General features: G+C 43.8%; 1 protein-coding gene across 2 annotated transcripts in view; it reads right to left on the minus strand.

Moving 5' to 3' along the window:
* LOC120994641 (transient receptor potential cation channel subfamily V member 1-like) overlaps positions 1 to 22,954 on the minus strand; it is an 88,108-nt gene that overhangs the window by 39,932 nt on the left and 25,222 nt on the right. For both annotated transcript variants that reach the window (XM_040423356.1, XM_040423355.1), the window contains exons 3-4: positions 16,370 to 16,512; positions 905 to 1,057 (exon numbers count right to left, since the gene is read on the minus strand). In XM_040423356.1, coding sequence (XP_040279290.1) covers positions 905 to 1,057; positions 16,370 to 16,512 — 296 coding nt within the window. The remainder of the gene's footprint in view (positions 1 to 904; positions 1,058 to 16,369; positions 16,513 to 22,954) is intronic.

A 22,954-nucleotide genomic window follows, 5' to 3' on the forward strand; every position in this document is an offset into this window, starting at 1 on the left:
ATGTGGATTACATTAAAAGTTCTGGACTGACATTCTGCTGTTTGGCCACAAGATGCCGCTGTTTCTTAAACACAGGAAACAGACTGCAAATATTCGAATATTCAAAGGAGGTGGGTTTTTTGAGAACCTGCTAGAAAGGAGACAGCATCCATCTTATAAGCTGCTGAGACTGAGGAGCTGTGTGTGTGAGCAGAAAATCTGATGGATACAAGAGTGAGAAGACCCCTCAGTGACCACAACTGCAGATGATTGAAGCTGATCATTTTTGGTCAAGAGTAATAATCAGGCACGTGCTACCGTACTAGTTATGGGAGGGGGAATACTATAGAGCACGGTAAGATTGTAAACTGTTGTGTTGCACCGCAGGCTAGCCCGTACTAAGCACCCAAACAATTGTTCGTGTTTTCTTTAGGGTAATAATAGGTACGGCGAGGCAGTTTAATTTGTGCCCGCCAGTAGGTAAATTACCGCAAAATTTCCTCCGGCATCCATCAGAGGGCACCGTGCTGTGCAACACAGGGGTCTCAGCCTTTGGGCTGGGTGTATGTAAATTTATTTTATGTTCTCAGCATTTGTGGTTTCCTCGTTCGTTGTATCCTGGGGAGCCCACCCCAGTACACGGCTTACAATGCAATGTAAGCCTTACCGTACTATACATTCCAGACCTCTAAGGGTTACATAGCAACATAAATCAATATAATGCTATGTAACTCTGTTACTGCTGGGAGGTCAGAACAGGAGCTGCCGCATACTCATGCTGCAAGTAGGATGCATGGGACTCGCTTGTCTGAAAGGGGCCTTATGTACCTGTTATCCAAGCATGCTCAGGCATCACCTGCTGTATAAAGCTTGCAAAAAAAAAGTTAGAATAGTAAATAATTATTATTATCTTGGCTTCACTTACCATGATAATAGTCATTAGTATATGGTGCATTAACCAGTTCTTCCAAATGACCCGTGTTCTTTGCAGCATCCAGCAAAATTGGGATGGTGTCATTTCTTCGATTTCTTAAATTCCACATAGCCTTTAATAAACATGTCTTTCCAGTGTCAGGATCTGAATATTAACAAGAAATATGGAGTCTGTATCTGGTTTATGCTTGCACAGTACAAAAGTTCATTACGTATTTAGCCTATTATAATGTATACCCTTCTATGGATCTGTTCAACGAGGTCGCACGAAAAGTACCAAAAGAGGGGTTGTTCTGTCTTGTTTCAAAAACGTGTTTAAAAAATGTTGCTTTTGAAACAAGTTAATCGGTCAACTGATGAGGACAACACGGACCCCGCCGTGACATCTACTAGATTTACAATTCTGATACAGTCTTTGGGACCAATAATCCCTTTAGGGGTCCCTAACTGATATTTAAAATTCTTATCTTTATTTAATCCATTAAAGACATACAAACAATAAAGAAACCTATTTAAAATTGTCAGGGTCCAGTGAGGTAGTAATAGGCAGTTTGTGCTATTACTGGTTGCTCTTAATAGCCTTATGTTTGCTCATTTATGCCTATCGGGTGCATTGCTTGGGGCATATTACAGTCCGTCCTATTAAGGATCTATTGTATACTTCACTCTGTGGGGCAATTTTGGCCGGTCAGTATAATCAACTTTTATGTTTAGGTTGTTATGTGTCACTATAATTGCTGTATTGCTGTCCGTCTGCTTAAGAGTGCTATTAATTGTGGCACATTGCCCATGTGTTACAAATGTTTTGATTCGTCGGAGCACCTCCTGTATCTATCTCATATGGTCCCTGATTGAGGGTTCCATTTTTGGCAGCAGTAAACTGTCTACTCAAATTTCTATTGGATGCTCCACTGATCGGCACTTGACACAGTGGTGTGCTTAAAACTCCTATTGTTGGCTGCGATTCAGACCCTGGAAGGTACTGGGTATTGATTCGTATAGCACGGTCAATTTTCCCTCACTATATATCTGCTGTGACTGTCTATATCACTTTCAATGCTCCCTTTGCTGCTCACTAGCCCTGTCTAAAATGCACGCTACACTATTACACCCCTCCCGACAAGGTGTTACCCCACTTCCCCTGACGAAGCCACACATGTGGCGAAACATGTCGGGAGGGGTGTAATAGTGTAGCGTGCATTTTAGACAGAGCTAGTGAGCAGCAAAGGTAGTTAGCGGAATATGAGACTTTGTAAGAAAAAACAAAAAAAACTAAAAAAAAATCAATTTCCGCTAACTTGTGCCAAAAAAATCAAAATCTTCTATGAACTCGCCATGCCCCTCAAAAGTGATCTTTATAGCGCCGCAGCGATTTTACGGTGTTTTTGCAGTGATCAGAAAAAACTGTCACTGCGGTGGGGCGGACTGAACGCAAGTGTGCGCACAAGATCAGGCCTGATTGGGCGAACACTGCGTTTTTTGTAGAGCCTATAGAACATGTCCTATTCTTGTCCGCAATTGCGGACAAGAAAAGGCATTTTCTATATAGGAAAGCACATTGCCGGTGTCCGTGTTTTGCGGATCCACGGTGTCAGTGTTTTGCGAATCCGCGGATCCGTGGATCCGCAAAACACATACGGACACATACGGACGTCTGAATGGAGCCTTACAAGGGGGTGATCAATGACAGGGGGGTGATCAGGGGGTCTATATGGTGTGATCACCCCCCTGTCATTGATCACCCCCCTGTAAGGCTCCATTCAGACGTCCGTATGTGTTTTGCAGATCCGTGGATCCGCAAAACACATACGGACGTCTGAATGGAGCCTTACAGGGGGGTGATCAATGACAGGGGGGTGATCAGGGAGTCTATATGGGGTGATCACCCCCCTATCATTGATCACCCCCCTGTAAGGCTCCATTCAGACGTCCGTATGTGTTTTGCGGATCCGCAAAACACATACGGACGTCTGAATGGAGCCTTACAGGGAGGTGATCAATGACAGGGGGGTGATCAGGGAGTCTATATGGGGTGATCACCCCCCTGTCTTGATCACCCCCCTGTAAGGCTCCATTCCGTATGTGTTTTGCGGATCCGTGGATCGTAGATTGGATCCGCAAAACACATACGGACATCTGAATGGAACATTACAGGGGGGTGATCAATGACAGGGGGGTGATCAGGGAGTCTATATCGGGTGATCAGGGGTTAATAAGGGGTTAATGAGTTAACAGGGGGGGTGTAGTGTAGTGTGGTGATTGGTGCTATTTACAGAGCTGCCTGTGTCCTCTGGTGGTCGATCCAAGCAAAAGGGACCACCAGAGTACCAGGTAGCAGGTATATCAGACGCTGTTAACAAAACAGCGTCTGATATACCTTTCAGGGGTTACAAAAATGGCAGGCTGTAGATCCACTCGTTTACTTCCTGATCCTGTGAACACGCGCTCCTGTGTGCGCGCGTTCACAGGAAATCTCGCGTCTCGCGAGATGACGCGCCGATGCGTCAAGGAGGAACAAACCGACCGCCCACAGGACGCATCCCTGCGTTAGGCGGTCGGGAAGCGGTTAATAGGACGGACTGTAATATGCCCCAAGCAATGCACCCGATAGGCATAAATGAGCAAACATAAGGCTATTAAGAACAACCAGTAATAGCACAAACTGCCTATTACTACCTCACTGGACCCTGACAATTTTAAATAGGTTTCTTTATTGTTTGTATGTCTTTAATGGATTAAATAAAGATAAGAATTTTAAATATCAGTTAGGGACCCCTAAAGGGATTATTGGTCCCATAGACCGTATCAGAATTGTAAGAAATATCCCAAGGGTCTCTAAAAGGGACTTAGAATAAAAATCTACTCGATTTATATCAAGCTGGCAGCTCAAGGGGAGTGGGTTTTCTGCTGCAGATAAGGGGCGTATCTCTACCTATCACAGCTCAGGAGGCAGTTGAAGGATGAAACTGAGCATGTGCGGCCTTCTCTGTGACCGGGACAAAGAAATAAGAAGAAAACAAACAGCAGGTGGTGCTCTACAGATGCATTTTATTGAATAACTCAGTGGCGATGCTACATTAGATGCAATTACAAAAGTATTCAGATCCAGGTGCTGGTTTGAAAAATGTGGAATATTTTTCGTGGGACAACTCCTTTAATTTCAATCATACATCAAACTAACCCATTCAGGTATATACTGAAGACTTGCTAGTGGCATGTTCTTGTCCAGTTGTCCAAGCACATAAACTATATTATACAGTTGCAAGAAAAAGTATGTGGCTCTGAAGGTGCCCAGGGGCGGCGTTCAAGCGGCCGGTGCCCAGGCCCCTTGTCGCTATTCATATGAAACCCCTCCCCTTTCACCCCTCTGGCCCGCCCTAGGTTTTTCAGAAATCCAGCGCCGTTCACAAGATTCACCACGCCTGCGCACTTCATTCCGCATTACGGGCAGAGGCACAAGAGCAATTCATGCGCATGTGCCGGAATGGGGAATGAAGTGCGCAGGCGTGGCGAATCTTGTGAACAGCACTAGCGCTGGATTTCTGAAGAACCTAGGGCGGGCCAGAGGGGTGAAAGGGGAGGGGTTTCATATGAATAGCGACGAGGGGCCTGGGCACCGGCCGCTTGAACGCCACCCCTGGGCACCTTCAGACCTAATTTGCATATTGAATAAAAGTGTTTTTTGAAGAAAATAAGCGACGGACAGCTGAACAGTATGTAGCATTCTAATATGGGGACTATAATGCTGATAATGGTCAGTATAGGTGAAAGACTCCCTTTAAATGCTCCGATGCTAACATCAGGGGGGCTGCCTGGGTGAAATTATGGGTATGTCCGGGTTCAGCTCTGAACCCGGACAACCTCTTTAATCATGAACTTAAATTGCTGGCTATACTATAAATGGAGAGTATCCTAGTGTTAAATGTGCAAAAAGATATTCAGCAAAATCAGCTGTTGGCCTATCATAACTGCTTATCATTATAAGATAGACTGGGTGAGATTTATTAAACCTGGTGTAAAGGAAAACTGGTTTGGTTGCCCATAGCAACCAATCAGATTCCAGATTTCATTTTTCAGAGATCCCTTGGAAAATGAATGGTGGAATCTGATTGGTTGCTATGGGAAACTAAGCCAGTTTTCCCTTTACACCTGTTTTAATAACTCTCCCTCATTGTATTTCTGAAGGTTAGCTACGGGTTTGTCTGATGTTTCAATTATCTACCTTTTGGTAAAATAACTTAAAGGCAACATGTAATTGAGCGAAATATTTTGTGTCTTTTAATCTGTCAGATTTCTTATAACGCTTCTGCGTAGATTTCTGACGGCGCTGTTGTCTGAGAGATGTGCTGCTCACAAACAATCATTTCATATTATCGCAAGGAAAATGCGATCAGTGTCTGCTCATTTGTCAGCTGACTTCCAGGCCTTCTACCACAGACTGTGATGCCTACGAACATTTGTTCCGCCAATAGTCAGCCCATGTAAAAGGCCCTTAGCAAAAACGAATTTCCAGTGAAAACACAGAGGGGGAGATTTATTAAAACTGGTGTAACTGTAAATGAGAACTCGATTAGTTGCCCATAGCAACCAATCAGATTCCACCATTCATTTTTCAGAGCTCCCTTGGAAAATGAAAGCTGGAATCTGATTGGTTGCTATGGGCAACCAGACCAGTTTTTCTTTACACCAGTTTAGATAAATCTCCCGCAGAGTGCGTGTTACAAGTCATGTAATGCGTTTTATTGAGCGCTTGTGTCTGTGTTTTGGAATGATTTTACTGGTGGCTATAAACTCCACTGATTTCTGCTGACCTTGTATATTATAAGAAAAGTCCAGGTACAGCCCAGGACCTTCCTCCTCTTTTACAGAACATTCCCGGCAGGCTTGGCGTGGAGGCATGAACAGGGGCGGACAGGAAACGTAAAGTGGCCCTGGAAAAAATACTAAAAGTGACCACGTTTTGTAGTCGGGTCCAAATCGATGGAAGGCAGGGCCAACAATACCATCTTGTGGCACATTATACCACCCCAACAGAGCCAAATACCACTGTCCATCACAAAATACTGCGACCAGCAGCACAAAATACATCCCCAAAAACTTCCACTGGCCGACTGTGAGGAGGGCTCAGGAGGCCCCCTAGGCATCGGCCCACCGGGAAATTTCTGTGTAAGGTCTATGGCCAATCTGCCCCTGGGCATGAACATTACAGCGTACTGTGGCCTGTGCGTTCCCCTCTGTCTCTCTGTACATACTGTCGATTTCTCACTGTACCCAAAACGTATACCGTATGTCAATGTAAGAAGAATCCAAAGATTATGCAACTATGTAGACTTGTAGGTTAAAAAAAAAAAAGGACTGGGACACCATGGCTGCTGCTCTGGAACATCTAATGAATATGACATATGGCTGTATCTTTAAGAGAAGATGATACATTCCCTAAGGGTCCATTCACACGTCCGTAAGTGTTTGGCGGACCGCACATCACAGACACTATAATAGAAAATGCCTTTTCTGGTCCGCAATTGCGGACAAGAATAGGACATGTTCTATTTTTTTCAGGAAATAAATTGCGGCTCCCGAAAAAACGGATCCCGAAAAAAAATGATGCGGATCCAGGAAATGTGGATTTGCATCCGTTTCAACCCCATTGAAAGTGAATAGGTCCGCAAATTGCGGAACGAATGCGGACCCAAATTACGGACGTGTGAATGGACCCTAAGTTTTATTATCCTGTCAGTCTCAAGTTGCCCATACACATTATACTTTTGTCGGCCAAACCCACTGAGAATGGCGGCCTCAGCGGACACTCTAATGTGCATGGGAAGCTCCCGACTCTCCACCGACAGATGATGATGTCAGGGGAGACAAAGATCGGGCAAAATATTTATTTTCACCCAATCCTTTTGTTCTCCGGGGAGATAAGCCACCCCCACAACAGTCTAGGTGCAGCTTTCTCCACTGACCCTAAGGCCTCATGCACACGACCGTAGTTCTGGTCCGCATCCGAGCCGCAGTTTTTGTGGCTCGGGTGCGGACCCATTCACTTAAATGGGGCCGCAAAAGATGTGGACAGCACTCCGTGTGCTGTCCGCATCCGTTGCTCCGTTCCGTGGCCCCGCAAAAAAATATAACATGTCCTATTCTTGTCCGTTTTGCGGACAAGAATAGGCATTCCGTTTTTTGCGGATCCGCGGTCGTGTGCATGAGGCTTTAAGCAGAGACAAACATGTATGTGTATGGGGAAGCCGGGAAGGAGACAGGAAGAGATAGCTGACGGCAGATCGTTCAGCCGACAACTATTGAATGTTTATGGCTAGCTTTAGGCATTCACTACATCTGCAGACTGTTGCTTTTTCTTCTCTGATGGCTCGATCTCTAGTTCCCTGATAGCTCCACACTAATTTAAAGGGGTTTTCTGAGATTTTTATACTGATCGGTGGGGATCACCTGGGACCCCTGCCAATCAGCTGTTTGAGAAGGCAGCGGCGCTCACAGTAGCGCCGCTGCCTTCTCTCAATTTTTCCTAGGCCAAGTGACGACACGTTCATGTAAATGGAGCTGAGCGCGATACCAAGCACAGCGCAGTGAGAAGGCAGCAGTGCTCACAGAAGCGTCGGTGCCTTCTCAAAACAGCTGATCAGTGGGGGTCTCAGGTGTCGGCCCCCACCGATCAGATACTGATAACATATCCAGAGGATAGGTGTCCATGACCTTTATGTATATATTAAAGGGGTTGTCCCACAAAAAGTATTCTACAGTTTTCAAACCAGTACCTGGATCTGAATAATTTTGTAATAGCATGTAATTAAAAAATTTGTATAGACACTGAGTTATTTAATAAAATGTATCCGTATATCGCCACTTGCGCTTTATTTATTTTTTATTTCTTTGTCCTGCTCACTGAGATGGCCGCACATGCTCAGTTTCATCCTTCAGCCGACTCCTGGACATGCCCTGAGCTGCAGCAGAATAGACTCTCCTCTTGAGCAGAGCAATTAATGAGGAGATCTCTGGATCCTTGTGAGGTACAGGGCTGGTTCTAGCTTTGTTAGAAAAAGATTGCCATGTACTATGTGATGTCTGATTTTCATTTTTTACATTAGTTATGGGATAACTCCTTTAACCACCTCCGGGACAGGCATCTCACAGGACAGGCACACAGGGCTATTAGGGCCCTTTTACTCACAGCTGCTGCAAACCTCTCCTTTCACCTGGGATAAAGTGCATAACGTACTTCGCCACATCTTTGGGCGATTTGCGCTTTGCACATTGTCCCATGGGGAAGGAGAGGTTTGTTCTATAAAGGTAAAAAAAACGAAACAAAAAAAAAATTACCGGTAAGTAAAAAAGTTAAAAAAGTTAAAAAAAGTTAATATGTTCTGTTCTGAAGTTAATAAATTTATTGCGTTGCGGCCTGGTTTTTTCTTTTTTGTTTTGTTTTTTTTACCTTCCAGGTGGACCAACCGATTGACCAGCTGCAGCACTGATGTGCATTCTGACAGAAGCATTGCGCTGCTGTCAGATTACACGCAAGTCAGTGTATGCGGCGCTGCAAGACGAGATTTCTCCTCTGCAGTAAAAGATACGTTTGCCGAGGCATATGAGCTGAGGAGGTGGCGGTGTTCATATACTTTGGCAAACACTTTGTATATATATAAAAAAAAAAATCCTGGCAATGATTTATTCATCCACATCGATTGATGTGAATGGAGAAATCGGGTTTGCCAGGGCATACGAGCTAAGTGGGTATGGATGTTGGGCGGAGCTCCTATGTCCTGGCAGACGCCTTTCCCCTCCTTTTTCTTTTTTTGGCAGAGATTTTTTCATCCACATTGATCGATGCGAATGAAAAAATCTGTGCCGTTCATTTTTTTCTTTCAGCCCAGAGGCTCAAAGGAAAAAAAAAATCTCATTACCCGTATGCTCAATATAAGGAGAATAGCAGAAACTCCTAATGCTGGGCATACATGTAATGATTGCGGAGACCCTCAAATGCCAGGGCAGTACAAACACCCCACAAATGACCCCAATTTGGAAAGAAGACACGCCAAGGTATTTGCTGAGGGGCTTATAGAGTCCATGAAAGATTGAAATTTTTGTCCCAAGTTAGCGGAAAGGGAGACTTTGTGAGAAAAAAAAAAAAAAGCAATTTCCGCTAACTTGTGCCAAATTTTTTTTTTTCTATGAACTCGCCATGCCCCTCATTGAATACCTTGGGGTGTCTTCTTTCCAAAATGGGGTCACTTGTGGGGTATTTATACTGCCCTGGCATTTTAGGGGCCCCAAAGCGTGAGAAGAAGTCTGGTATCCAAATGTCTAAAAATGCCCTCCTAAAAGGAATTTGGGCCCCTTTGCCCACCTAGGCTGCAAAAAAGTGTCACACATGTGGTATCTCCGTATTCAGGAGAAGTTGGGGAATGTGTTTTGGGGTGTCATTTTACATATACCCATGCTGGGCGAGATAAATATCTTGGTCAAATGCCAACTTTGTATAAAAAAATGGGAAAAGTTGTCTTTTGCCAAGATATTTCTCTCACCCAGCATGGGTATATGTAAAATGACACCCCAAAACACATTCCCCAACTTTTCCTGAATACGGAGATACCAGATGTGTGACACTTTTTTGCAGCCTAGGTGGGCAAAGGGGCCCACATTCCAAAGAGCACCTTTCGGATTTCACAGGTCATTTACCTACTTACCACACATTTGGGCCCCTAGAATGCCAGGGCAGTATAACTACCCCACAAGTGACCCCATTTTGGAAAGAAGACACCCCAAGGTATTCCATGAGGGGCATGGCGAGTTCCTAGAATTTTTTATTTTTTGTCACAAGTTAGTGGAAAATGATGATTTTTTTTTTTTGATTTTTTTCTTACAAAGTCTCATATTCCACTAACTTGTGACAAAAAATAAAAACTTCCATGAACTCACTATGCCCATCAGCGAATACCTTGGGGTGTCTTCTTTCCAAAATGGGGTCACTTGTGGGGTAGTTATACTGCCCTGGCATTCTAGGGGCCCAAATGTGTGGTAAGGAGTTTGAAATCAAATTCTGTAAAAATATACCAGTGAAATCCGAAAGGTGCTCTTTGGAATATGGGCCCCTTTGCCCACCTAGGCTGCAAAAAAGTGTCACACATCTGGTATCTCCATATTCAGAAGAAGTTGGGGAATGTGTTTTGGGGTGTCTTTTTACATATACCCATGCTGGGTGAGATAAATATCTTGGCCAAATGCCAACTTTGTATAAAAAAATGGGAAAAGTTGTCTTTTGCCAAGATATTTCTCTCACCCAGCATGGGTATATGTAAAATGACACCCCAAAACACATTCCCCAACTTCTTCTGAATACGGAGATACCAGATGTGTGACACTTTATTGCAGCCTAGGTGGGCAAAGGGGCCCATATTCCAAAGAGCACCTTTCGGATTTCACTGGTTATTTTTTACAGAATTTGATTTCAAACTCCTTACCACACATTTGGGCCCCTAGAATGCCAGGGCAGTATAACTACCCCACAAGTGACCCCATTTTGGAAAGAAGACACCCCAAGGTATTCGCTGATGGGCATAGTGAGTTCATGGAAGTTTTTATTTTTTGTCACAAGTTAGTGGAATATGAGACTTTGTAAGAAAAAAATAAAAATAAAAAATCATCATTTTCCGCTAACTTGTGACAAAAAATAAAAAGTTCTATGAACTCACTATGCCCATCAGCGAATACCTTAGGGTGTGTACTTTCCGAAATGGGGTCATTTGTGGGGTGTTTGTACTGTCTGGCCATTGTAGAACCTCAGGAAACATGACAGGTGCTCAGAAAGTCAGAGCTGCTTCAAAAAGCGGAAATTCACATTTTTGTACCATAGTTTGTAAACGCTATAACTTTTACCCAAACCATTTTTTTTTTACCCAAACATTTTTTTTTTATCAAAGACATGTAAAACAATAAATTTAGAGCAAAATTTATATATGGATCTCGTTTTTTTTGCAAAATTTTACAACTGAAAGTGAAAAATGTCATTTTTTTGCAAAAAAATCGTTAAATATCGATTAATAACAAAAAAAGTAAAAATGTCAGCAGCAATGAAATACCACCAAATGAAAGCTCTATTAGTGAGAAGAAAAGGAGGTAAAATTCATTTGGGTGGTAAGTTGCATGACCGAGCAATAAACGGTGAAAGTAGTGTAGGTCAGAAGTGTAAAAAGTGGCCTGGTCTTTCAGGGTGTTTAAGCACTGGGGGCTGAGGTGGTTAATAACAGTTGTTGCCTCCTTAAAACCATCCAGCAGCTTCTTCCTGTCTGTTAGTTAGCATGTCAGAGTTCATGAATTTTATAGCTCACAATTACTGGTGCTATGGTGGAAAGACCTATGATCAGCTATTGGGGACCAAGTTCTACGCTATTCTTAATCAGTGGCCCTCTTCAGTCTACGCCAGCTAATTCTGGGGTTTCCTGATTTCAGGACCATATCCATTGACTCAAAGTTTATACGGGATATTCATTTTTAGTATCCAGATGCATGATGCAACCACCATTATCTGCTTGTAATCCTTAGTTGAGGACGTCTAGAGCAGTGTGATCATCTGCAAAGTACAAAGAGCATCAGCTGATGCATCCTCATGTGGCTGGGCTTCAGCTCAAAGTGCCTTTTCAGGAAGCATAGTGATATAAAGCGGATCAAAGCCCTTAAATAATCTTTTAAGTGTTAGAAATCAATCAGAAGTGAAAACTGAATTACCTAATCAACTAAGCAATTTAAATCACAGCACTAATTTTAACTGAAAGCCCCACACTGTCTCACTTAACTGTCAAAATGCTACAATAAGCAAAACTTATCTAATTATGGACTCTGAAAAAGTTTATTTTGCTTGTCTGTTTTATTCCCATAACAAATGGAAAGTTTTTTTTACCTGCTTTGAAAAAGCAAGGAATTTGGGGTAATTTCTTATAATAATATAATATAATTTACTGTGACCCAGGAAGAGTATAAGGTAAGCAAAGGAAGTTTTCACATAGATTGATTTTATTGGTGTATAAACTTTAATGGGAAACTCAGAAATTCCCATTTGAGGAGTCCCAGTTTCTCATTTTTAAAAGAGTTCCCTTGGTGTACTGAAGCCCTCATTTAACTAAGGCCTCATGCACACGACCGTATGGCTTTTTCAGTGTTTTGCGGTCCATTTTTCACGGATCAGTTATTCCGTTTTTTGTTTCCGTTGTGTTTCCATTTCTGTTCCGTTTTTCCGTATGGCATATATTATAGTATACAGTAATTACATAGAAAAAATTGGAAATACGGAAACGGAATGCATACGGAGTACATTCCCTTTTTTTTGCGGAACCATTTAAATAAATGGTTCCGTATACGGACCATATACAGAACGCAAAAAACGGCCCGTAAACGGGGAAAAAAAACGGTCGTGTGAGAGAGGCCTAAAGATGATTTATTTTACTTTTTTGGGGAACAGTGCAACTGATTTTCACAAATCAGGTATCATTTTGATCAGAAGGACCAACTCTACCATGCAGTATATTTGGTTTAAGACGGTTAATCCTGCTGACTTTTCCTATTTAGCCTCTTCCCAACATTCACTGTACATGTACGGCAGATGTTGAGTCTTTAAGGATGGTGCCTGCTCAGCAGCTGAGCTGCCTCCATAGCCACTGGATGTCTGCTGTTTTACTGTAAACCCCTGCTGTAACCCCTCAGATGCTGTGGTCATTTGCGATCACATCATCTGAGAAGTACGAATTTGCGGGGGCTGTTCAGTTGCTATGACAGTCTTGTGGCGGGGCTTGATAGAAACACAATGGGGTAATTTATCAAACTGGTGTAAAGTAGAAATGGCTTAATTGCCCATAGGAACCAATCAGATTCCACCTTTCATTTTTCACAGCTCCTTTAGAAAATGAAAGGTGGAATCTGATTGGTTGCTGTGAGCAACTAAGGCAATTCTACACTGCTCAAAAAAATAAAGGGAACACAAAAATAACACATCCTAGATCTGAGTTAATTAAATATTCTTTTGAAATACTTTGTTCTTTACATAGTTGAATGTGCTGACAACAAAATCACACAAAAATTAAAAAATGGAAATCAAATTTTTCAACCCATGGAGGTCTGGATTTGGAGTCACACTCAAAATTAAAGTGGAAAAACACACTACAGGCTGATCCAACTTTGATGTAATGTCCTTAAAACAAGTCAAAATGAGGCTCAGTGGTGTGTGCGGCCTCCACGTGCCTGTATGACCTCCCTACAACGCCTGTGCATGCTCCTGATGAGGTGGCAGACGGTCTCCTGAGGGATCTCCTCCCAGACCTGGACTAAAGCATCTGCCAACTCCTGGACAGTCTGTGGTGCAACGTGACGTTGGTGGATAGAGCGAGACATGATGTCCCAGATGTGCTCAATTGGATTCAGGTCTGGGGAACGGGCGGACCAGTCCATAGCATCAATGTCTTCGTCTTGCAGGAACTGCTGACACACTCCAGCCACATGAGGTCTAGCATTGTCTTGCATTAGGAGGAACCCAGGGCCAACCGCACCAGCATATGGTCTCACAAGGGGTCTGAGGATCTCATCTCGGTACCTAATGGCAGTCAGGCTACCTCTGGCGAGCACATGGAGGGCTGTGCGGCCCTCTAAAGAAATGCCACCCCACACCATTACTGACCCAATGCCAAACCGGTCATGCTGGAGGATGTTGCAGGCAGCAGAACGTTCTCCACGGCGTCTCCAGACTCTGTCACGTCTGTCACATGTGCTCAGTGTGAACCTGCTTTCATCTGTGAAGAGCACAGGGCGCCAGTGGCGAATTTGCCAATCTTGGTGTTCTCTGGCAAATGCGAAACATCCTGCACGGTGTTGGGCTGTAAGCACAACCCCCACCTGTGGACGTCGGGACCTCATATCATCCTCATGGAGTCTGTTTCTGACCGTTTGAGCAGACACATGCACATTTGTGGCCTGCTGGAGGTCATTTTGCAGGGCTCTGGCAGTGCTCCTCCTGTTCCTCCTTGCACAAAGGCAGAGGTAGCGGTCCTGCTGCTGGGTTGTTGCCCTCCTACGGCCTCCTCCATGTCTCCTGATGTACTGGCCTGTCTCCTGGTAGCGCCTCCATGCTCTGGACACTACGCTGACAGACACAGCAAACCTTCTTGCCACAGCTCGCATTGATGTGCCATCCTGGATAAGCTGCACTACCTGAGCCACTTGTGTGGGTTGTAGACTCCGTCTCATGCTACCACTAGAGTGAAAGCACCGCCAGCATTTAAAAGTGACCAAAACATCAGCCAGGAAGCATAGGAACTGAGAAGTGGTCTGTGGTTACCACCTGCAGAACCACTCCTTTATTGGGGGTGTCTTGCTAATTGCCTATAATTTCCACCTGTTGTCTATCCCATTAACACAACAGCATGTGAAATTGATTGTCACTCAGTGTTGCTTCCTAAGTGGACAGTTTGATTTCACAGAAGTGTGATTGACTTGGAGTTACATTGTGTTGTTTAAGTGTTCCCTTTATTTTTTTGAGCAGTGTACTTTACATTAGTTTGATAAATTTCCCCCAATGAGTCTCCTATAGACTGCAGTGGTAAATCATCTCAGTCTATGGTAGAAATGATCAGATGATTTCACGTTATAGCCCCTTAGGGGGACTATAAATAAATGTAAAAAAGTTTTAAAGAGTTTTTAAAATACAAAATAAAACAAAAACACTTAAAAACTCAAATTGCTCCATTTTACAAATAAAAATAAGCAATAAAAAAATAAAGATCATTAGTATCAGCATGTCTGAAAATGCTTGAACTTTTAAAATATAAAAGTATTTTTCCAGTACAGATCACCCAGCAAAAAAAAATGGGCCTTTACACCGCACTGTAAATGTAAAAAATTCATGGAGGTCAGAATATGGCGATGCAAAGAAATCAAATATTTATTTCAAACTTTTGAAAACAGATAAACTATAAAAAATATGGTATTGCTGTAATTGTACTGTCCAACAAAATTAAGGTAAAAGGTCAGTTTTACAAAAACTCACTGAAAAAAGTGGCCTAAACGAGTGAAAATGCTCCAAACCCAGACACTGTGGCGTGTCTATAACCGGGGGAGCAATTCCTCCGCATGCGGTCCACAGACAACGGCAATCCCCAGCAAAAAATGCGTACAATGGAGGATGCCGGTCCGGACCGCATGCACCACAAGAACATCTTACACAAAATGATACATTGTGCAGATGAAAAAATATACATACACAATTCACTGAAAAAAATGCACCAAAATGATACGCAACTGACAATACTAGCTAATCCCTCCGATGTTAAAAGCTGAGAACTTTGCCAATATCTTCCAGTCAGGAACATATCGGAGCCCCTCATGCACCACGTCACGGTGTCTCAGCGCGGATGGGGTCCTACCACTAAACTGCCCGTGGTGTGTGAACAGGGTCTAAACAGTGCTGGGGATTGCCATTGTCTGCAGACCGCATGCGGAGGAATTGCTCCCCCGGGTATAGACACGCCACAGTGTCTGATTTTGGAGCATTTTCACCCGTTTAGGCCACTTTTTTCAGTGAGTTTTTGTCCTTATGTGTATGGAATGTGCCACTTTATATTGTTGGTAACGTTCTTTTGCACCTGGTAGCTTCTGTGTCACATGGTCTGTTGTGGGTGCGGCTCACAGCTTTATTTTACCTCACAATGCATTTCTGATACCACTATGGAGGCATGTGAGAGCCTGGCTGTGAGTTAATTGCACCGTTCAGACCCTGTTCCACACCACGGGCAGTTTAGTGGTAGGACCCCATCCGTGCTGAGACACCGTGACATGGTGCATGAGGGGCTCCGATATGTTCCTGACTGGAAGATATTGGCAAAGTTCTCAGATTTTAACATTGGCCTGAGGGATTAGCTAGTATTGTCAGTTGCGTCTCATTTTGGTGCATTTTTTTCAGTGAATTGTAAAAGGTCAGTTTTACTGCATAGGGAACACTATAAAAACAAAACCATTAAAACAATGGCGGTATTTTTTTACAATTCCAACCCATTTATTTCCAGCATCCCTCTACACATTAAATTGTGCCACTGGAACAACTTGCCCCACAAAAAAAAGCACTGTTGCGGATATATGAATGGAAAAATAAAAAAGTTATGGCCCCTAGAAGAGCAGGAGAAAAGAAATGGGGAAAAAAACAATGGAAAACGGCTTTGTCAGGAAGGGGTTAATGTGGCCTGTTTTTTTTTATTGAACTTTAGCTATTAAGGACTGCACAAAGGTATTTTGTACGTAAAATCCAAACAGTAATTTGATGAGGAAGCAACAACAAACATGTCTATAAAGTTCTAGACATTAACTACAAAGAGCTCTGATAGCACGTAGGCTGAACATTGCATCACTCTGCCCTACTTTACACAAATCAGAAGGACGTTTCATAACTCCTAACATTGTCCTCCCTTACCTGTAAATTCAGCATTCGTTAGTTTCTTCATGGTTTTCTGCAGATAGCTTTTTAGTCCAGCTAGGTCTTCAGTATCTTCATTTGTCACCGCAGCAAAGATCCTGTCTCTTGTGTAGACATCTTTAGGATCAATGTCGGGGGCTCTGTTAATATGAAAGTATTATTTATATAAAGACTGGGTCAACACAGAGGCTTACAGGCTATGTACACCTTTAGGGGCAATTTTTTATTATTGCATTATATTCATTATGAGGTAAAAATCATTTTTTCAATTGGTCTTTATTAAAAATATGGAGACCTTTTTTCTGTACAGAGCAGAGATGCTCTAATAGAGGGATCTAAATTTTCTCTCTCTTCCTTCAGTTGGGCAGCTGCTTTCTGACCTTATAAAAACTTATTATAGTTCTTATTATAGTTCTTATCTTACTGATAACAATGTGGCTTAAATAACTGTTTAAGACCTTTTAGTAAATTACAGATAAGGTTTATTGGATGACTGGCACAAAGTGAAAGTAGAATGCACACAGCTAGAAAAACATTTAAGGGTACTTTCACACTTGCGGCAGAGGATTCCGGCAGGCAGTTCCGATCTGGCAATCCTGACGCAAACGGGTGGCATTTGTCAGACGGATCCGTATGCGGATCCGTCTGACAAATGCATTGAAATACCGGATCGGTCACCTCCTAAAGCGTCCTTAATCTTCGCCCTAACTCCTCACCATATGAGCGGACCTGGATGGTAGGACGGCTCATACCTAGGAAACCTAGGACCCTGAGTCGCCCTGATAATCCCTCACATAGGAGCAGGGGAGAGACGACCTGCTCTTCCAAGACACGGACGAATAGGAGTCTCAACCGGCCTAGTAGCAGAGAAAAGCCAAGTGGAACGTGAGGTAAGTATCCAGTGGCGGGAAAAACCACTGAACCAAGAAACCCAGAATGCAAGGTAACTTACCTCCACACCTGCGTTAAAATTTTCCGTCAGGCTGTTCCAACAGAGGAACCACCTGCAGGACTTTACCATATCCAGCCTAGCCAGATACTGCAGTGCACCGGCAGACCTCACTGACTATAATGGTATCCGTCAGGGATATGGCCAATTTCAGCCATGAGCGCCGGGTTTCAGATGGGCAAAAATCTGTGTGTGCGCCCCATTGGATCCCATTATAGTCAATGGGGTCTGGCGGTGCACGGCTTTATTGACTAGGCCGGATATGGTGAACTCCGGCAGGCTGTTCCTCTGCTGGAACAACCTGCTGGATAGCGTTACTGCTGGTGGGGAACTAGTTTTATGTATTTCCATATTGACTGACTATAAATATACTCTGTAGTCTAATCCTGCAGTCATATACCTTCTATCTGCCCCCTACTTATTGCTAAACATGGACAATTTATTGGAAATGTGTTCCTGGGCAACAACCAAAGATGGTCCCCTCTGTACAATATCCAGGTAACTACAACAACATTCCCCACAAGTACTGCCTGTTAATGCAGAGACCAAATACTACCGGCATACAATGAATACACTATAATAGCAAAGGGTTAATAGTAAAGTCACTGGTGGTCCAATCCTAAGGTGTCTCCTAGGAAAAGAGGGCTCTGTGTAATCACCCAGCAGAGCCGTAACTACCATAGTGACAGACCATGCGACTGTTATGGGGCCCAGGGCAAGAGGGGGCCCAGTCTTAGTTCAGATTATCTCCTCTTCTGCTGGAGGTGAAAACTTTGTCAGGACTCTACCCTTTAAAGCAGGCATGCTCAACCTGTGGCCCTCCAGCTGTTGCAAAACTACAACTCCCAGCATGCTCGAACAGCCTACAGCTATCAGCCTACAGCAGGGCATTGTGGGATTTGTAGTTTTACAACAGCTGGAGGGCGGCAGGTTGAGCATGCATGCTCTAAAGGAACAACTTTTAGGCAGTGGAAAAATGGCCCAAGGGTCTTTAAAAAGGGTTTAGGCAGAAACCCTTCTGTCCTGTGTGGGGGGCCTGGTTTGATCCTTGCTATGGGGTCCTTACTCCTTTATGGACGTTGCTGTCACCCAGTTTGCCACCTCATAAAACCTGCATTGCTAAGAAATGTAGGTTATGAATGTAGTCTGACACCAGGCCAAATGTGAGACAGTTCAGGATTTGTTTCTAATCTATTACCATGAAGACATGTGAAGTGGTGTGAAGAAATAAAAAAGTAAAATAAAGTAAAATATGATATATTTAATTCAACCTCACATAAAAAAAAACCTCAGCTATATGCAGCGTCCCACATATGTGTGTAAAAGGGACACTTTAAACATCTGCCTATTTTGTTAATGTATTTGCAATGCATGGTATTTCCTATTTATCAGGCTGGCATTGTGATTACACCTATTCACCCCTAGGTGGTGCTGTCATTACTTAGACAGAACAGCAAGGAAGTAGTTAGTCAGAATGTGAGAGTCAGAGAGAGAAGAAGGAAGTTAATGGAGGAGAGAAACAGGCTTTATCCACAATGTAGCTGCAATTTCTTTCCTCCGGGACCTGATCAATCCTGGAGAGGACAAACTAAGAGTAGTTACAGCAGCTTAGCACTGGACAGTAAGTCTACGTCAAAATAGAAAGCAAGCCTAGTGAAGGTTAGAGCTGCGTCTGGCATATGGACTTCACAAGCACAAGTGACCAAGAGTAACTTTCCAAGTTCCTGGACATGACTGGATGATTAAAGGCCCTAATTATCCTATTTCACTAGAAGCCTTCCGGGATATAGTGAACCTGAATACTTCAGGAGAGCATCCTGCAAATAATGTCGCAGAGAGTTTGCCTGCCACAAGGGAGAAACGCCCTTATTGGATAGCTCAAGTTAAGTAAAAAACTGTATATTTAGTACCTGAGTGCTATAGAAAGTGGACTTAAAGTAAATCTAATTATTCTTCGCCTGTAAAGCTAAAGTACTAGAGAACTCCCTAACTGACAATTGACTAAACCTGATAAGAGGAATACTACCGAACCTATTTCTGAGTCATCTCTCATGCCTTGCAAATGAACTGTATCTGTACTGACTACCTGAAGACAATTGATTTAGTAAACGTTCAACTGTTTATTACAACTGACTCCTCATCCTTACTACTACTCTCAACATTTTCACGAACACAGGGGCCAAGCCGCAAAAGCAACTTACACCCATTACCATCAAGGGCACCTCAACTTCCACCTGGCTGGTGTTCCCTGCAATAGAGAGTGCCCCAGAGCATTTAGTGCTGTCTTCCCCTTCACTGCACACCGGCCCAGGGAGGCTCTGCTAACTGTGAGTACAAACAACTACTACCCCCATTCGGCACACCACCGTCACACTCACTATCCCCTGTGGCCTGGTCGCCGCATATATGATGACAGAGTGTCCCTTTAGTGCAGGGGTTCACAACCTTTTCTGGTTGGGGGCCACATTGTCAGACTGAAGGAATCGCAAGGGCTGAAAATAAAAGTTGAAGGGGTATTATCAACTGAAATACTGTATTTATGGTGTATTGGACATACAGTATATGCAACAGGCGCCTCCCCCCAGGGCCCTCTCTATAACGCGTCCCAAGTGTAGGAATGCCGAGTGGTATAGTGCAGCCTAAAATGTCTCTTATTGTGTCACGGTGCTCCTACCTGGATACTGCTGGACCCCAGGCTTTGGCTACGAAGCAAAAAATAGGGGGAATAATGGAGGGATAAAAGAATAACTTGAGTCCAGACCTTAAGATGAAGTTTAATGGCAGCTTTACTTTGAATAAACGTTCTCCAAAACAGTTTATAGGCTTTGTCTTGGTTCCAGCAGGCTTTAGCATTAAACTGGCAGGCAAACTTAACTCTGCTATATCTTTCTCTCAGTCTGCTGTACTGACAGGCTGGCTGGATGACTCAACTTCTTCTTGATGCTGCACTTCACTCTGTAGTCTGATTTATCTTCAGCCGAGGAACTAATCTCCTGGCTCTTGAGGCTTTAGGCTTTTGCCTCCATGACCAGCAGAGCTTAGGGTATTCTGGCTGGCGTGGGCACTTCCAGCAGAGACGTGCCCCTGCACACCCTTGCCCTTGCAGGGGGTAAACCACACTGACTCTAACTGATCCCCACTCTTCCTGAAGGAAGAAGAACAAGCCCACTTCTCTCCAAAGGGGGGTTAGAATGGAATGGCAAGTTCCATTCTCTCTAAGATAGCTCTGCTGTGTTTGCTGCACCTGATGGTGACCCAGGTACATTATATGAACATAACTGTTGCAAACAGATTAAGAATGCACAGTGTAGCCCATTAGAGATAGTAGCAGGGTGCAGGATTGGTAACACCACTCTTACTATAAATGTCTGGTTAAACCTCCAGGACTCCTATCTAATGGGAGAATACATGAAAAATACACGTGAGCAGCCACAAGACATAGACATACACGTCTGTTACCAGATGCCTGCTTCAATGAAAACTATTAGCAAAGTTGCTTCATTTTCCTTTTAGATACAAAAAGCACAAAACTAAAAATAGTTGGAAAGATCTCTTTGACGTAAAATGTAAGTAAACTTAGAGACATTGGGGGAGATTTATCAAACTGGCTTAGTTGCCCATAGCAACCAATCAGATTCCACCTTTCTTTTTTCACAGGTCCTTTGGAAAATTAAATGTGCAATCTGATTGGTTGCTATGGGCAATTAAGCCAGGTCTACTTTACACCATTTTGATAAATCTCCCCCATTGCATTTTCTTTAAACCTTAAAAAAAAAGTAATGTCTAAATAAATGATGTGGGCCTCCTAATTCTTCATCAGAAAATAAAGGAAGAATTTTCAAATGTTCTGCACAGAACAAATCGTGTTTTGCAGCAAACTGTATTTATGACTCATCGTAACATTTGTAATGGCAACACGAAATCTACCTTACGAATAAATCTTTAAAAGCATGTGTTATCTACTGCACAATCTGTAATACATATCATAAACAGCTCTAAAAAGTAATAACCGGAGCACATCGACTGAAGCTCTGGTATCTACTGATGTAGGCTTCTTTTCCTCTTAATCCCTCTACCATTCTTTCCTGCTTTTCTGTCGGTCACTAGTCAGACCTTTAGGTGGCAAATTCAGCCACATATTGGTTGTTGGTTCTCTTGGTGGGCATTTTAGAGGCTACTTACACAGGCCGAGGATTGGACCAATTATCAAGAACTAACATTCATATGAAAGCTCATTCCCAATAATTGCCCACGTTTAAGGGCCAGCAAGTGCTCGGATTGTTGGTCCTTGACATCTCCCCATGTAAGCAGGGATATGGTGCCATAAACAGTTAAACTAGCAGGTCGCGACGGGGACGAGCCTCACTAGCATCGCGGTAGACGCTAGAGAGGCTCGTTGTCACGGCTGTATGTGAGCAACAAGAGTATACACCGTAAAAAGAGCTACTGACCGGACCCAAACTAGGGAGGATAAAGGGTGACCCCTGTCAGACCCTCAAAGCTCTCCCTATGCTGCTAAAGCACATGCCCGGATCCAAATGGCGGAACGAGGCATGCCCGCGTACCTAAGACTGATGACCACTGTAACCCCTACAATAGTGGAAGGGGCACGACCACCGGTGCCCTGCTCAGTATATGGAGGGAACCGTGGCCACCTCAGATCCAGTCAGAAAATAACCAGGTACACAACAATGTCTGCACACTTAGCTGAAGGAGCTGCAGCCGCAGAGAAGACGGATCCAAGGACAGCTGGCAATATCCGGAGTGCTTGCTGCAGCAGAACACAGGTCCAGTGAACTGATAGCTACAAGTGAAGATACTCAAGCAAGAGCTACAACTGAAATGAGAAATATAATCCACGCCCTACAATAGGAGGAGGGGTTATTTAAAGGCAGGGAAATCAACCGCAGGAGGAACAGCTGGGAGGAAGGAAACCGAAAGTAAAGACTTCATCGCAGGGGCGGAGAAACAGAGCAGTGAGAACTCCTCCTTACTCTAGTAGTGACATCATCACAGGGGTGGAGAAACAGAGCTGTGAGAACGTCTCAAAGCTCTGGTAGTGACACTCGTTCCCGTCGCGGCCTGCTATTGGCTGCCCCCCCCTGTCGGCAGATGTTTGATGCGCATGATGGGGAGATGCATCGGCGGCCGTGCAGGCATCAGAAGCGACGCGGGTGCCGGGGGCGAGGTAAGTAGGATTGGTTGGATAACCCCTTTAATTTTTTACCAAATTGAAAATCTAACAATAGCTAAGTGTCAAAATAAGGGACATTTTAAGTGCTCTTTATGAAGTACCACTGTCCATGCACTTACTGCAGTTTCCTTAAGGGGTTGTCCGGTATTTATTTTTGTACCTGTGCGGGAGAACAGGCAGTAGGCAAGTATGGCTTTCTCCACAGGTACAGCAGGCCAAGGGGCAGGTCAGCGGTGGGGCTGCTATTGACTGCCCCCCCACTTTCGCCATTGCCAGATGTTGTAATCTGCATGTTTGGGAGATGCAGCAATGGCCATGGAAGGAAGGACACAGACATTGGGGACCGGGTAAGTATTCTCTGTATGAGGGGTCCAGGCAAGTGGATGGGGGGGTTTACAAGTTTGGACAGGGTGTTTTTGCAGCATGCACAAGGATTTCT

This window comes from Bufo bufo, chromosome 3, assembly GCF_905171765.1.
Source record: "Bufo bufo chromosome 3, aBufBuf1.1, whole genome shotgun sequence".
NCBI lineage: Eukaryota > Metazoa > Chordata > Amphibia > Anura > Bufonidae > Bufo > Bufo bufo.